This window comes from Colobus angolensis, unplaced genomic scaffold (genome assembly GCF_000951035.1).
Source record: "Colobus angolensis palliatus isolate OR3802 unplaced genomic scaffold, Cang.pa_1.0 Scaffold30, whole genome shotgun sequence".
Lineage (NCBI taxonomy): Eukaryota > Metazoa > Chordata > Mammalia > Primates > Cercopithecidae > Colobus > Colobus angolensis.
In genome coordinates, this window is record NW_012116266.1 from 7,850,570 (window position 1) to 7,864,643 (window position 14,074).

The following is a 14,074-nucleotide window of genomic DNA, read 5'->3' on the forward strand; positions in this document are numbered from 1 at the left end:
GTTTAGTCCTCACCCCCTTCCCACTCTTTCCCCTGAGTCCTCAAAATCCATTGTGTTATTCTTATGCCTTTGCATCCTCATAGCTTAGTTCTCACTTATGAGTGAGAACATTCGATGTTTGGTTTTCCATTCCTGAGTTACTTCACTTAGAATAAGTCTCCAATCTCATCCAAGCTGTGTTGAATGGCATTAATTCATTCCTTTTTTGTGGCTGAGTAGTATTCCATTTTTTATACACACACACACACACACACACACGCACCACAGTTCTTTTATTCACTCATTGATCGATGGGCATTTGGGTTGGTTCCACATTTTTGTTATTGTGAATTATGTTGCTATAAACATGCATGTGTAAGTATCTTTTTCATGTAATGACTTCTTTTCCTCTGGGTAGATACCCAGTAGTGGAATTGCTGTATCAAATGGTAGTTCTACTTTTAATTCTTTAAGGAATCTCTATGTTGCTTTCCATAGTACAACTACTATGTACACATCCATGCCAACATCTATTTTTTTTTTTATTTTTTGATTATGGCCATTCTTGTAGGAGTCAGGTGGTATGTCATTGTGGTTTTGATTTGTATTTCCCTGATCATCAGTGATGTTGAGCACTTTTTCATATGTTTGTTGGCTAATTGTATATCTTCTTTTCAGAATTGTCTATTCACGTCCTTAGCCCACTTTTTGATGGGTTATTTGGTTTTTTCTTGCTAATTTGTTTTAGTAGATTCTGGATATTAGTCCTTTGTCAGATGTATAGATTGTGAAGATTTTCTCCCATTCTGTGGGTTGTCTGTTTGCCCTGTTGACTGTTCCTTTTGCCATGCAAAAGCTCTTTAATTTAATTAAGTCCCAGCCATTTATCTTTGCTTTTATTGCATTTGCTTTTGGGTTCTTGGTCACAAAATCCTTGCCTAAGCCAATGTCTAGAAGGGTTTTTCTGATGTTATCTTCTAGAATTTTTATATTTTCAGGTCTGAGATTTAAGTCCTTGATCCATCTTGAGTTGATTTTTGTGTAAGGTGAGAGATGAGAATCCAGTTTCATTCTTCTACTTGTGGGTAGCCAATTATCCCAGCACCATTTGTTGAATAAGGTGTCCTTTCCCCACTTCATTTTTTTTTTTTTGAGATGGAGTCTCGCTCTGTCGCCCAGGCTGGAGTGCAGTGGCCGGATCTCAGCTCACTGCAAGCTTCGCCTCCCAGGTTCACGCCATTCTCCTGCCTCAGCCTCCCAAATAGCTGGGATTACAGGCGCCTGCCACTTTGTCCGGCTAGTTTTTTTTTGTATTTTTTAGTAGAGATGGGGTTTCACTGTGTTAGCCAGGATGGTCTCGATCTCCTGACCTCGTGATCCGCCCGTCTTGGCCTCCCAAAGTGCTGGGATTACAGGCTTGAGCCACCGCGCCTGGCCCCCACTTCATATTTTTGTTTGCTTAGTCAAAGATCAGTTGGCTGTAAGTATTTGGGTTTATTTCTGAGTTCACTATTCTGTCCCATTGGTCTAAGTGCTTTTATTTATAGTAGTACCATGCTGTTTTGGTGACTATGGCCATATAATATAGTTTGAAATCAGGTAATGTGATGTCTCCAGATTTGCTGGGTTTTTTGTTTTTTGATTTTTTGTTTGTTTGTTTTGTTTTGTTTTGCTTAGTCTTGCTTTGGCTATGTGGGCTCTTTTTTTGGTTCCATATGAATTTTAGGATTTTTTTTTCTAGTTCTGTGAAAAACGATGGTGGTATTTTGATGGGAATTGTGCTAAATTTGTAGATTGCTTTTGGCAGTATGAGCTTTTTCACAATGTTGATTCTGTCCATCAATGTGCAGGGGATGTGTTTCCATTTGTTTGTGTCATCTATGATTTCTTTCAGCAGTGTTTTATAGTTTTCCTTGTAGAGGTCTTGCACCTCCTTGGTTAGGTATATTTCTAAAAATTTTATTTTTCTGTTGCAGCTATTGTAAAAGGGGTTGAGTTCTTGATTTGATTTTCAACTTAATCACTGTCAGTGTATAGCAGAGCTACTGATTTGTGCATATTAATTTTGTATCTGGAAACTTTACTGAATTCTTTTATCAGTTCTAGGAGCTTTTTGGAGGAACATTTAGGGTTTTGTAGGTATACAATTATATCATCAGCAAACAGCAACAGTTTGACTTCCTCTTTACTGATTTGGGTGCCCTTTATTTCTCTTGTCTGATTGCTCTGGCTAGGACTTCCAGTACTATGTTGAAGAGGAGTGGTGAGAGTGGGCATCCTTGTCTTGTTCCAGTCCTCAGAGGGAATGCTTCCAACTTTTCCCCATTCAGTATGATGTTGGCTGTGGGTTTGTCATAGATGGCTTTTATTACAAGGTATGGCCCTTGTGTGCCAATTTTGCTGAGAGTTTTAATCATGAAGCAATGCCGAATTTTGTCAAATGCTTTTTCTGCATCTATTGAAATGATCATGTGATTTTTCATTCTTTTTATGTTGTGTATCACATTTATTGACTTGAGTATGTTAAGCTTAAATCCCTGGTATGAAACCCACTTGATTATGGTGGATTGTCTTTTTGATAGGTTGTTGGATTCAGTTAGCCAGTATTTTGTTAAGGATTTTTGCATCTATGTTCATCAAGGATATTGGTCTGTAGTTTTCTTTTTTGGTTATGTCCTTTCCTGGTTTTAGTATGATACTGGCTTCATAGAATGATTTAGGGAGGATTTCCTCTTTCTCTATTTTGTGGAATAGTGTCAATGGGATTGGTACCAATCCTTCTTTGAATGTCTGGTGGAATTCTGCTGTGAATCCATTTGGTTCTGTACTTTTTTTTTGTTGGTAATTTTTTTATTATCATTCCAATCTCACTGCTTGTTATTGGTCTGTTCAGAGTATCTAATTCTTCCTGATTTAAGCTAGGAGGGTTGTAATCTTTCCAGAAATTTATCCATCTCCTCTAGGTTTTCTAGTTTATGTGCATAAAGGTGTTCATAGTATCCTTGAATGATCTCTTGTATTTCTGTAGTCTCAGTTGTAATATCTCCCTTTTCATTTCTAATTAAGCTTATATGGATTTTTTTCTCTTCTTGGTTAATCTTGCTAATGATCTATCAATTTTATTTATCTTTTCAAAGAACCAGCTTTTAGTTTCATGTGTCTTTTGTATTTTTTGTTTGTTTGTTAGTTTGTTTGATTTCATTCAGTTCTGCTCTGATCTTGGTTATTTCCTTTCTTCTGCTGGGTTTGTGTTTGGTTTGTTCCTGCTTCCCTAGTTCCTTGAGGTGTGACTTTAGGTTGTCTCTTTTTGCTCTTTTAGACTTTTTGATATAAGTGTTTAGGACTATTAGCTTTCCTCTTTGCACTGCCTTTGCTGTATCCCAGAGGTTTTGATAGGTTTTATGTCACTGTTGTCTTTCAGTTTGAAGAATTTTTTTAAATTTCCTTATTGGTTTCATTGTTGACCCAATACTCATTCAGGAGCAGGTTACTTAATTTCCATGTGTTTGCATGGTTTTGAACATTCCTTTTGAAGTTGATTGCCAGTTTTATTCCACTGTGGTCTGAGAGAGTGCTTGATATAATTTCAATTTTAAATTTATTGAGGGCTGTTTTGTGGCCTATCATATGGTCTATCTTGGAGAAAGTTCCATGTGCTGTTGAATAGAATGTATATTCTGTGGTTGTTGGATAGAATGTTCTGTAAATATCTCTTAAGTCCATTTGTTCCAGGGTATATTTTAAATCCGTTGTTTCTTTGTTAACTTTGTTTTGTTGATCTGTCTAGTGCTGTCAGTGGAGTAATGAAGTCCCCCACTATTATTGTGTTGCTATCTATCTCATTTTTTAGGTCTAGGAGTAATTGTTTTATAAATTTGGGAGCTCCAGTGTTAGGTGCATATATATTTAGGACTGTGATATTTTCCTGTTGGACAAGGCCTTTTACCATTATATAATGTCCCTCTTTGTCTTTTTTGACTGCTGTTGCTTTAAAGTTTGTTTTGTCTGAGATAAGAATAGCTACTCCTGCTTGCTTGTGGTGTCCATTTGCATGGAATATCTTTTTCCACCCCTTTACCTTAAGTTTATGTGAGTTCTTATGTGTTAGGTGAGTCTCCTGAAGGCAGCAGATAGTTGATTGGTGAATTCTTACCCATTCAGCAATTCTGTAGCTTTGAAGTAGAGCATTTAGGCCATTTATATTCAATGTTAGTATTGAGAAGTGAGGTACCATTCCATTCATTGTAATATTTGTTGCCTGTATACCTTGGTTTTCTGTGTGTGTGGATTTTTTTATTTTAGTTTTTTTTTTTTTTTGGTGTTTTTTGTTTGTTTGTTTGTTTGTTTTTGTATTATAGGTCCTGTGAGATTTATGCTTTAAAGAGGTTCTGTTTTGGTGTGTTTACAGGATTTGTTTCAAGATTTAGAGCTCCTTTTAGCAATTTTTGTAGTGTTGCTTTGGTAGTGGCAAATTCTTTTAGCATTTGTTTGTCTGAAAAAGACTGTATCTTTCCTTCATTTATGAAGCTTAGTTTTGCTGGATACAAAATTCTTGGCTGGTAATTGTTTTGTTTAAGGAGACTGAAGATAGGGCACCAATCCTTTCTTGCTTATAAGGTTTCTGCTGAGAAATCTGCTGTTAGTCTGATAGGTTTTCCTTTACAGGTTACCTGGTGCTTTTGCCTCACAGCTCTTAAGATTCTTTCCTTCGTCTTAACTTTAGATAATCTGATGACAATGCACCTAGGCTATGATCCTTTTGTGATGAATTTCCCAGGTGTTCTTTGAGCTTCTTGTATTTGGATATCAGGTCTCTAACAAGGGTGGGGTAGTTTCCCTCAATTATTGCCCAAATATGTTTCCAAACTTTTAGATTTCTCTTCTTCCTCAGGAACACCAATTATTTTTAGGTTTGCTCGTTTAACATAATCCCAGACTTCTTGGAGGCTTTGTTCATATTTTAGTATTCTTTTATTCTTTGCCTTTGTTGGATGGGGTTAATTCAAAAACCTTGTCTTCAGGCTCTGAATTTCTTTTTTCTGTTTGTTCGATTCTATTGCTGAGACTTTCCAGAGCATTTTGCATTTCTATAAGTGCATCCATTGTTTCCTGAAGTTTTTATTGTTTTTTATTTATGCTATTTCATTGAAGATTTATCCCCTCATTTCTCGTATCATTTATTTGATTTCCTTAAATTGGGCTTTGCCTTTCTCTGGTGCCTCCTTGATGAGCTTAATAACTGACCTTCTGAATTCTTTTTCAGGTAGATCAGGGGTTTCTTCTTGGTTTAGATCCACTGCTGGTGAGCTAATGTGATTTTGTGGGGGATGTTAAAGAACCTGGTTTTGTCATATTACCAGGGTTGGTTTTCTGGTTCCTTCTCATTTGGATAGGTTCTGTCAGAGGGAAGGTCTAGGCCTCAAGGCTGTTGTTCAAATTCTTTTGTCCTATGGGGTGTTCTCTTGATGTAGTATTCTACCCCTTTTCCTAGGGATGTGGCTTCCTGAGACCTCAAGCTGTAGTGATTGTTATCTCTTTTTAGGATCTAGACACCCAGCAGGCCTACTAGGTTCCAGGCTGGTACTGGGGGTTGTCTGCACAGAGTCCTGTGATGTGAACCATCTGTGGGTCTCTCAGCTGTGGATACCAGCACCTGCTCTGGTAGAGGTAGCAGGGGAGTGAGATGGACTCTGTGAGGGTGCTTAGTTTTGGTCATTTTATGCACTACTTTTGTGCTGGTTGGCCTCCTGCCAGGAGGTGGCACTTTCAAGAGAGCAACAGCAGTAGCAGTATGGGGAGGATCAGGTGGTGGGTGGGGCCCTAGAACTCCCAAGAGTATATGCCCTTTGTCTTCAGCTACCAGGGTGGGTAGGAAAGGACCATCAGGTCGGGGCAGGGCTAGGCATGTCTGAGCTCAGACTCTCCTTGGGCGGGTCTTGCTGCAGCTGCTGTGGGGGATGGAGGTGTGGTTCCCAGGTAAATGGAATTATGTTCCCAGGAGGATTATGGCTACCTCTGCTGTGTCATTCAGGTTGTCAGGGAAGTGGGGGGAAACTGGGAATCACAGACCTCACCCAGCTTCCACGAAACCCAGAAGATTGATCTTACTTGCACCGTGCCCCCAACCCAGTAGCACCAAGTCTGTCTCCAGGCAGTGGGCAAACAGGGCTGAGAACTTGCCCCAGGCTACCAGCCTCCCACCTGCAAAAGCAACTAGTGCTTTTGTGTTTCCCTGCCTGTGGAGTCTGCATACCAGATTCATGCCTGCCCCCAAGTTCTGGCCAGGAGATTTCCTATTCAGTTGAAATTGTTACAAAGTTCAGCTGGAGTTTTCCTTCTACCTGTGATCTTTTCCAAATTCCTCTGGCAGTCCTCCCCAGGTAGCCCTGTGAGACAAGTCAGAAATGGCTTCCTTGGGAACCCAAAGAGCCCACAGGGCTTTTCCTGCTACTTCCTCTAACCCTGTATTTCACTTGGTTCTCTAAATTGACTCAGCTCCAGAAAAGGTCAGAATCTTCTCCCATGATCTAGACCTTCAGGTTCCCCAGTAAGGTTGTGTGTTTGGAGGTGAACAATCCCCCTTTCCTACTTCCACAGTTTGGACACTCACAGTATTTGGGGCATCTCCCGGGTCCTACAGGAGCAATCCACTTCCTTCAGAGGGCCTGTGGATTCTCTTGACTTTCCTGAATTATTCCTGCAGTAGTTCTGGAGCAAAAGTTCACGATGCAAGACCACATGCTGCTCTGTCCATCCGAGTGGGAGCTGCAATCTAGTCCTGCCTCCCGTCCACCATCTCTGTAGCCTTGTATTAATAGTATAGTTTGAAGTCAGTTAATGAGATGCCTCCAGCTTTGTTCTTTTTGCCTAGGATTGCTTTGGCTATTTAGGCTCTTTTTTGTTCCATATGAATTTTACAATAATTTTTTCTGATTTTGTGAAAACTGATGCTGGTAGTTTGACAGGAATAGCATTTAATCTCTTAATTGCTTTAAGCAGTGTGGCCATCTTAATGATATTGACTCTTCCAATCCATCAGCATGGAATGTTTTTCCATTTGTTTGTGTTGTCTCTGATTTCTTTCAGCAGCATTTTGTAGTTCTCCTTTTACCTCCTTGGTTAGCTGTATTTTTAGGTATTTTATTCTTTTTGTGTCTATTTTGAATGGGATTACATTCTTGATTTGACTCTCAGCTTGGACGTTATTGGTGTATAGAAATGCTATTGATTTTTTTTCATTGATTTTGTATCCTGAAACTTTACTGAACTTGTTATCAGTTCCAGGAGCATTTTGGCAGATTCTTTAGAGTTTTCTAGGTATGGAATTATATTATCAGTGAACAGAAAAATAATTTGACTTCTTCTTTTCCTATTTGAATGCCTTTTATTTCTTTCTCTTAACTAATGGCTCTGGCTAGTACTTCCAGTGCTATGTTGAGTAGGAGTGGTGAGAGTGAGCATCCTTGTCTTGTGCTAGTTCTCAAGGGGAATGCTTCCAGCTTTTACGCATTCAGTAGGATGTTGGCTGTGGGTTTGTCATAGATGGTTCTTATTATTTTGAAGTATGTTCCTTTGATAACCTAATTTGCTGAGAGTTTTTATCATGAAGGGATGTTAGATTTTATCAAAGGCTTTTTCCATGTCTATTGAGATGATCATATGGGTTTTCTTTCTAACTCTGTTTATGTGGTGAATCACATTTATGGATTCACATATGTTGAACCAACCTTGCATTGTGAGAATGAAGCCTACTTGATCTTAGTGAATTAACTTTTTTTTTGAGATAGTGTCTTATTCTGTCACATGGGTTGGAGGGCAGTGGCACAATCACAGCTCAGTGAAGCCTCAACCTCCTGGGCTGGAGTGATCCTCACACCTCAGCCTCCTAAAGAGCTGGGACCACTACACACAGCTATTTTTTATTTTTTCTGTAGAGATGGGGTCTCATCATGTTGCTCAAACTCCTGGGCTCAAGCAGTTCTCCTGACTCAACCTCCCATAGTGCTGGGATCACAGGTATGAGCCACCATGCCTGACCATGAATTAACTTTTTCACTTTTTCATGTGTAGCTGGATTCAGTTTGCAAGTATTTTGTTGAGCATTTTTTCAGTCTATCTTCATAGGGATGTTGGCCTGTAGACCTGTAGTTTCTTTTTTTGTCTTTGCTAGGTTTTGGTATCAGGATAATGCTGGCTTCATAGAATGAGTTAGGGAGGAATCCCTCTTCCTCATTTTTTTGGAACAGTTTCAGTAGAATTGGTACCAGCTCTTCTTTGTACTTCTGGTAGATTTTGGCTGTGAATCTTTCTGGTCCCAGAATTTTTTTTTTTTTTTGAGTGTTAGATTTTTTTATTACTGATTAAATTTCAAAACTCAATTTTGTCTATTTGGGGTTTCAGTTGCTTCTTGATTCAATCTTTGGAGGTTGTATTTCCAGGAATTTATCCATTTTCTGTAGATTTTCTTGTTTGTATGCATACAGATGTTCATAGTGGTCTCTGAGGAACTTTTGTATTTCTGTGGGATTGGTTGTAATGTCACCTTTGTCCTTTCTGAATGTGCTTATTTGGATCATCCTTTTTTTCTTTGTTAATGTAGCTAGCACGCTATCAGTCTTGCATATCCTTTCAAAGATCCAACTTTTTGTTTCACTGGTTCTTTGTATGGATTTTTGAATCTTGATTCCATTCAGTTCTGTTCTGATTTTAGTTATTTCTTTTCTTCTCCTAGCTTTGAGGTTAGTTTGTTCTTGTTTTGGAATGAACATTTTTAAGGCCTTTAATATATTTGGCCAGATTGCCATCCAAAAAGAATGTATCACTCTGCACTGCCAAAAGCAAAGCATGGAGTGCTCACATCATCTTAGAATAAAACCCATCCATTTAATAAGCTCATTTGATGAAGGCCTAGGAAAACAAAGTTAGGGCATGATTCTTACTAGGTAGATCAAGAGAGTTAAGAGATGGCTAGTGGGGTGGGAAAGGACTGAAGCCTCAAGCCTTCTTCCTATTTAATTGTGTAGTATAGTGACCAATAGTTCTAGTCTGCCTGAGACTTTTCAGGTTTTAGCACTGAGAGTCCAAAGTCCCAGGAAACCCCTCAGTGTCAGACAGACAAGGACACTTGGTCACTCTATCAAAAGTGAAACACCAGTACCTGAATTTCTATTTAACACTTAAAGTTTCAGTTTTGAGCCTGTGTCTAAAACTCATTGTTTAAGATACTCCTTGGTATATTCAGGGAAAACATCATAGAGAACAGCCTAACATGTGTGAGTGGTAAATAGAATAGGTCGAGCGTGAATCCTTCTACTAACCTGAACAAGAAGGCAGTCAGCATCCTTGGACCTTACTAGCAGCATCCAGGTCCAGGGTCTTTCCCCTTCTAGGGTTCCATGTTCATGAAATCTGAGCCAAGCAACAGTATTGGTATTGGATTAGGCTTATTTAACCTCAACCACAAAAGAAAGTTAGATTTGCTGGAAAAAAAGCAGACATTCTCTGAAAAACATCCCCTTATTTTTAAGTGTTCAAATTAACTACTAGGCATTTTCTTTCTTCTTCTTCTTTTTTTTTTTTTTTTTTTTTTTGAGACAGAGTCTCATTCTGTCAACAGGCTGGTACAGTGGCATGATCTTGGCTTACTGCAACCTCTGCCTTCTAGGTTCAAGCTATTCTTCTGCCTCAGTCTCCCAAGTAGCTGGGACTACAGGTGCGTGCCACCACGTCCAGCTAATTTTTGTATTTTTAGTAGAGACGGGGTTTCACCATGTTGGCCAGGATGATCTTGACCTCTTGACCTCGTGATCTGCATGCCTCTGCCCTCCAAAGTGCTGGGATTACAGGTGTGAGCCACCACGCCCAGCGTCCGTTCTTCTTGTGCTATTGAAGAGGGATTTGTGATTCAGGGGGAACTGACATATGATTCTTCAACATGGAGAACTCTACCTGTCTTCAAAGGAATCTCAGTTCTAGTGGGGCAAACACTGGGCATAGTTTGCCCTTGACCTTTGGGTTCCACAAGCTCTCTGTTGGGCTGGGTTGGAATTTACTTCCCACCAGTCACCCATGGAGGACCCACTCAGTGAGGGCCCTAGGTAAGGGAAGATGCACAGAACATGGTGCTGGGCCCTGGCCACTGTGCAGTGCCAAGAGAAGTCCTCCCTGAGTTGAGTTTTACAGCCTCTCCAGAGCACCTTCATTTTAGGACTCTTTTCTTCATGATGCCTTTGTCCCTCCCCAGGACAGTATTTATGATGAAATGGAAGAGAAGTGGTCAAAACAGAAGGCAAAATGGAAGAAGGATGAGAAGTTGGAGCGAGAAAATATCCTGCTACAGCAAAGTGAGTACAGAAACTCTAGCTTTTTTTTTTTTATGACAAGTGCGTTAAAAAACTGCCATGAAGTTTGGTCTTGACTTGAGGAAGGTGGCCTTGGGCTTACCAAGGGTGATGGGCCACATGCTAGATACCTGAATGGAAGGTGCCCAGAGTTTTCATGAAAGCAAAATGACAACAAGGGTAGGGTCTTTTTTGAAGTTCAGGCATCTGATCTAAGAGAATCTAAGCCTATACCTTCTGAAACTCATTTGGTCCAAGTTTGCCTGTGATGGCTGGAACAAATGCTAGAATCCCTGTAGGGAGTGCAGACTTATTATCTAGAAACAGATGAACTCAAAGTTCCGAGTTCTTTAATTAGAATGTGAAATGTTCACTTGCATGTGGGCAGGGGACAGACAGGAACAACACAATCCATTATACTAAGAGCTTCTATATTCCCACATCTTCCAGAAGGAATTCACACTTGGTAAATATTTGTAATATTTCCAACAACACAGAGCTTGCATCATACAAAGTACTCTATAGGTGTACCTCCCATCTCCATTGAACTTGTTCATAAAAGGAAAAAAGAAGAGAATTTGTGGAGACTACTCCAGGCCTAGAAGACTAGTTGAGGTAGGAGTGGGACCTCTACAGACCTATTCTGCATTCCACGCCAACCACATTCATTTCAGATTTAGTTGATTTTAACAAATTACTCATTTAAATGCAGATACTACATGGGTTAATTAATTCACATTCTGGTAGGCAATCTGGACTGCCAAAAAGTAATATGAAGACCCTGGAGTTAAGGCTGGGGAACGGGAGGGGGAGCTGCTCCTGTTTGGGGCTTTACCTAGAATTCTAGTGCAATAGAACCCAAGTCATATCCCAGATTCTAGCTACTCATAACGACTCGCATCCCATGTTGCCAAAGTCTAAGTAAAGATGTAACCACCAGTTTTGGAAGACCAGAATTTAGCTGCTCACCATCCAGCTCAGTCAGAGGCTTACCCTGTCAGACCAGACACTCCCTGTCCTTCCCCAGAATTGCAACACTGAAGAAATCTGTTTCCCTTTGCCCCTCCTTCCTCCTGTTTGATACTGGGGCTTTACTGGCAGGTTTCCTTGCAGTTGTCCCAGCATCATTCTTTAAAAATACTTTCCTTTCCCCATTGAGTTGCTTTAGTGTCTGAACACTAAGTTGAAATCTACCTCTACCCCAGCACTAAGTACAGGATGAATTTTATTGCTGGCAAAGTTATGTTAGCCAAGAGCTTTTACTTTAAGGTAAGGATATCCATGATAGCATAGTGGTTACATCAGCAGAGGGAATGGACAAAATAAAAAGCAACAGATTCAAAATAAACTACACACAGAAGAACCAGAGATGGTGGTGGTAAATCCCATATGACTAATGTGATTGAGGACAACCACCGTGCTCACCTCACCCTCAAGCACCTCCAGGTGAGTGTCAGAGGTTGAACAACAGGTTGCAATGACCTTGAGTCTGGAATAGCTTTTATCTTTAGGTATTCTGGGTTTCTCATTGCACCTGCTTTTCCCATCTTTACACATATATGTGCTTCCTTGTCACTTCCACAGAAAAAAAGATGACCAAAAAATTCGAATTGGAGTCAGGAGAAGAAGAGAAGAAAATAAATGAATCCTGCAGCACTGTCTTTGAGAACTTCATTCAAGAGAAGGAGGTAACTCAGCCCAAACCACCTTGGTTACTGAATGTGTAGTCCAGGTGATACATCCAAGTTCCCAGGTGTGACTCCATAATTAAGTGATCTTTTTGTCTTTCTGGGCATAATCCTCCTCTCCCAGCTTTCTGGAAATGTATGCAAACAGACTGACAGTCTTGCTGTCCTTTAGCTGGACAATCTTCCCACAGGCTAGGCAGTCTTATCAAAGGGTTCTTAGAACAAAAATTATAATTAACTGGAAATAACAGAATGCTAAGCATGCAGAAACTGAAAATCCTTATTTTGCCAAAATCCCATCTCTGAATATCCTTTTCATTCTTCACTGTAGCTGTTATAGCTGTAGTGCTATTACTGGGCACTAGGGCAGGTACAGGTTTAACTTTATAGGAACTTGCCAAAACTATTTTCCAAAGTAGTTGTACCATTTTATTCTAGCATCTTAAATAAATTGGAATTCCAGTTGCTCTACATCCTTCACAACAATTAGTTTTGCCAGTCTTTTAATTTTGGCCATTCCAGTGGGCATGAAGTGGTACTTCATTATGGTTTTCGTTTCCCTGATGACTATTTATGTTGGGCATTTTCTCATATGCTTATTGGTCCATTCAAATATCTTCTTCCATAAAGTGCCTGCTCAAGTCTTTTCCCATTTAAAAAAGTAGGAGGTGCTTATATTTTTATTTTTAATATGTAGGAGTACTTTTTATATTGTGGATACAAGTTTTTTTGGTCAGATATACATGTTGTAAATATTGTCTCTCAGCCTATGGTTTGCCTCTTCATTTTGTTAATGATATATTTTGATATACAAAAGCTTTAAATTTTGATGAAAGGCAATGATCATTTTTTTACTTTTATGGTTACAGATTTTTGTGTCCTGTCTATAAAATCGTTGCCTATTCCAACGTCATGAAGATATTCTATTTTTTTAGAAGCCTTAAAGTTTTAGCTTTTATGATTCTATGATCCATTTTGAATAATTTTTGTGTACGAAGTGAAGTGTAAGAGTCATGGGTCATTTTTGTCTTATGGATATTCAGTTGACCTGGCATCATTCTTTAAAAATACTTTTCTTTGAAAATACAACCCACTGAGTTGCCTTAGTGTCTGATACAGTTTGGATTTGTGTCCCTGCCCAAATTCATGTCAAACTGTAATCTCCAATGTTGGAGAAGGGGCCTGGTAGGAAGTGATGGGATGATGGGGGCAGATTCTCCCCCTTTCTGTTTTCATGATAGTGAGTGAGTTCTCAAAAGATCAGGTTGTAGCACCTCCCCCTTCTCTCTCTTTATTTTGTTTCAGCTATGCAAGACAGGCCTCCTTCCTCTTTACCTTCTGGCATGATTGTAATATCCCTGAGGCCTCTCCAGCCATGCTTGCAGAAATGTGAGCCAATTAAACTTCTTTTCTTTCTTCTTCTTATTATTAATTTTTTAAATTTATTATACTTTAAGTTCTAGGGTACATGTGCACAACGTGCAGGTTTGTTACATATGTATACATCTGCCATGTTGGTGTGCTGCACACATTAACTCCTCATTTACGTTAGGTATATCTCCTAATGCTATCCTTCCTCCTCCCCCCACCCCACAACTGGCCCTGGTGTGTGGTGTTCCCCACCCTGTATCCAAGTGTTCTCGTTGTTCAGTTCCCACCTATGAGTAAGAACATGTGGTGTTTGGTTTTCTGTCCTTGCGATAGTTTGCTCAGGATGATGGTTTCCAGCTTCATCCATGTACCTACAAAGGACATAAACTCATCCTTTCTTACGGCTGCATAGTATTCCATGGTGTATATGTGCCACATTTTCTTAATACAGTCTATCATTGATGGACATTTGGGTTGGTTCCAAGTTTTGCTATTGTGAATAGTGCCACAATAAACATACATGTGCATGTGTCTTTATAGCAGCATGATTTATAATCCTTTATAGCAGCATGATATATACCCAGTAATGGGATGGCTGCGTCAAATGGTATTTCTAGTTCTAGATCCTTGAGGAATTGCCACACTGTCTTCCACAATGGTTGAACTAGTTTACAGTCCCACCAACAGTGTAAAAGT

The 14,074-nt window shown here is 39.6% G+C and overlaps 1 protein-coding gene across 1 annotated transcript in view; it reads left to right on the forward strand.

Annotated features, from left to right (window-relative positions):
• Window positions 1-14,074, forward strand: part of ALS2CR12 (amyotrophic lateral sclerosis 2 (juvenile) chromosome region, candidate 12) — a 52,686-nt gene that overhangs the window by 27,348 nt on the left and 11,264 nt on the right. The window contains exons 7-8 of the mRNA XM_011950007.1: window positions 10,223-10,322; window positions 11,904-12,007. Coding sequence (XP_011805397.1) covers window positions 10,223-10,322; window positions 11,904-12,007 — 204 coding nt within the window. The remainder of the gene's footprint in view (window positions 1-10,222; window positions 10,323-11,903; window positions 12,008-14,074) is intronic.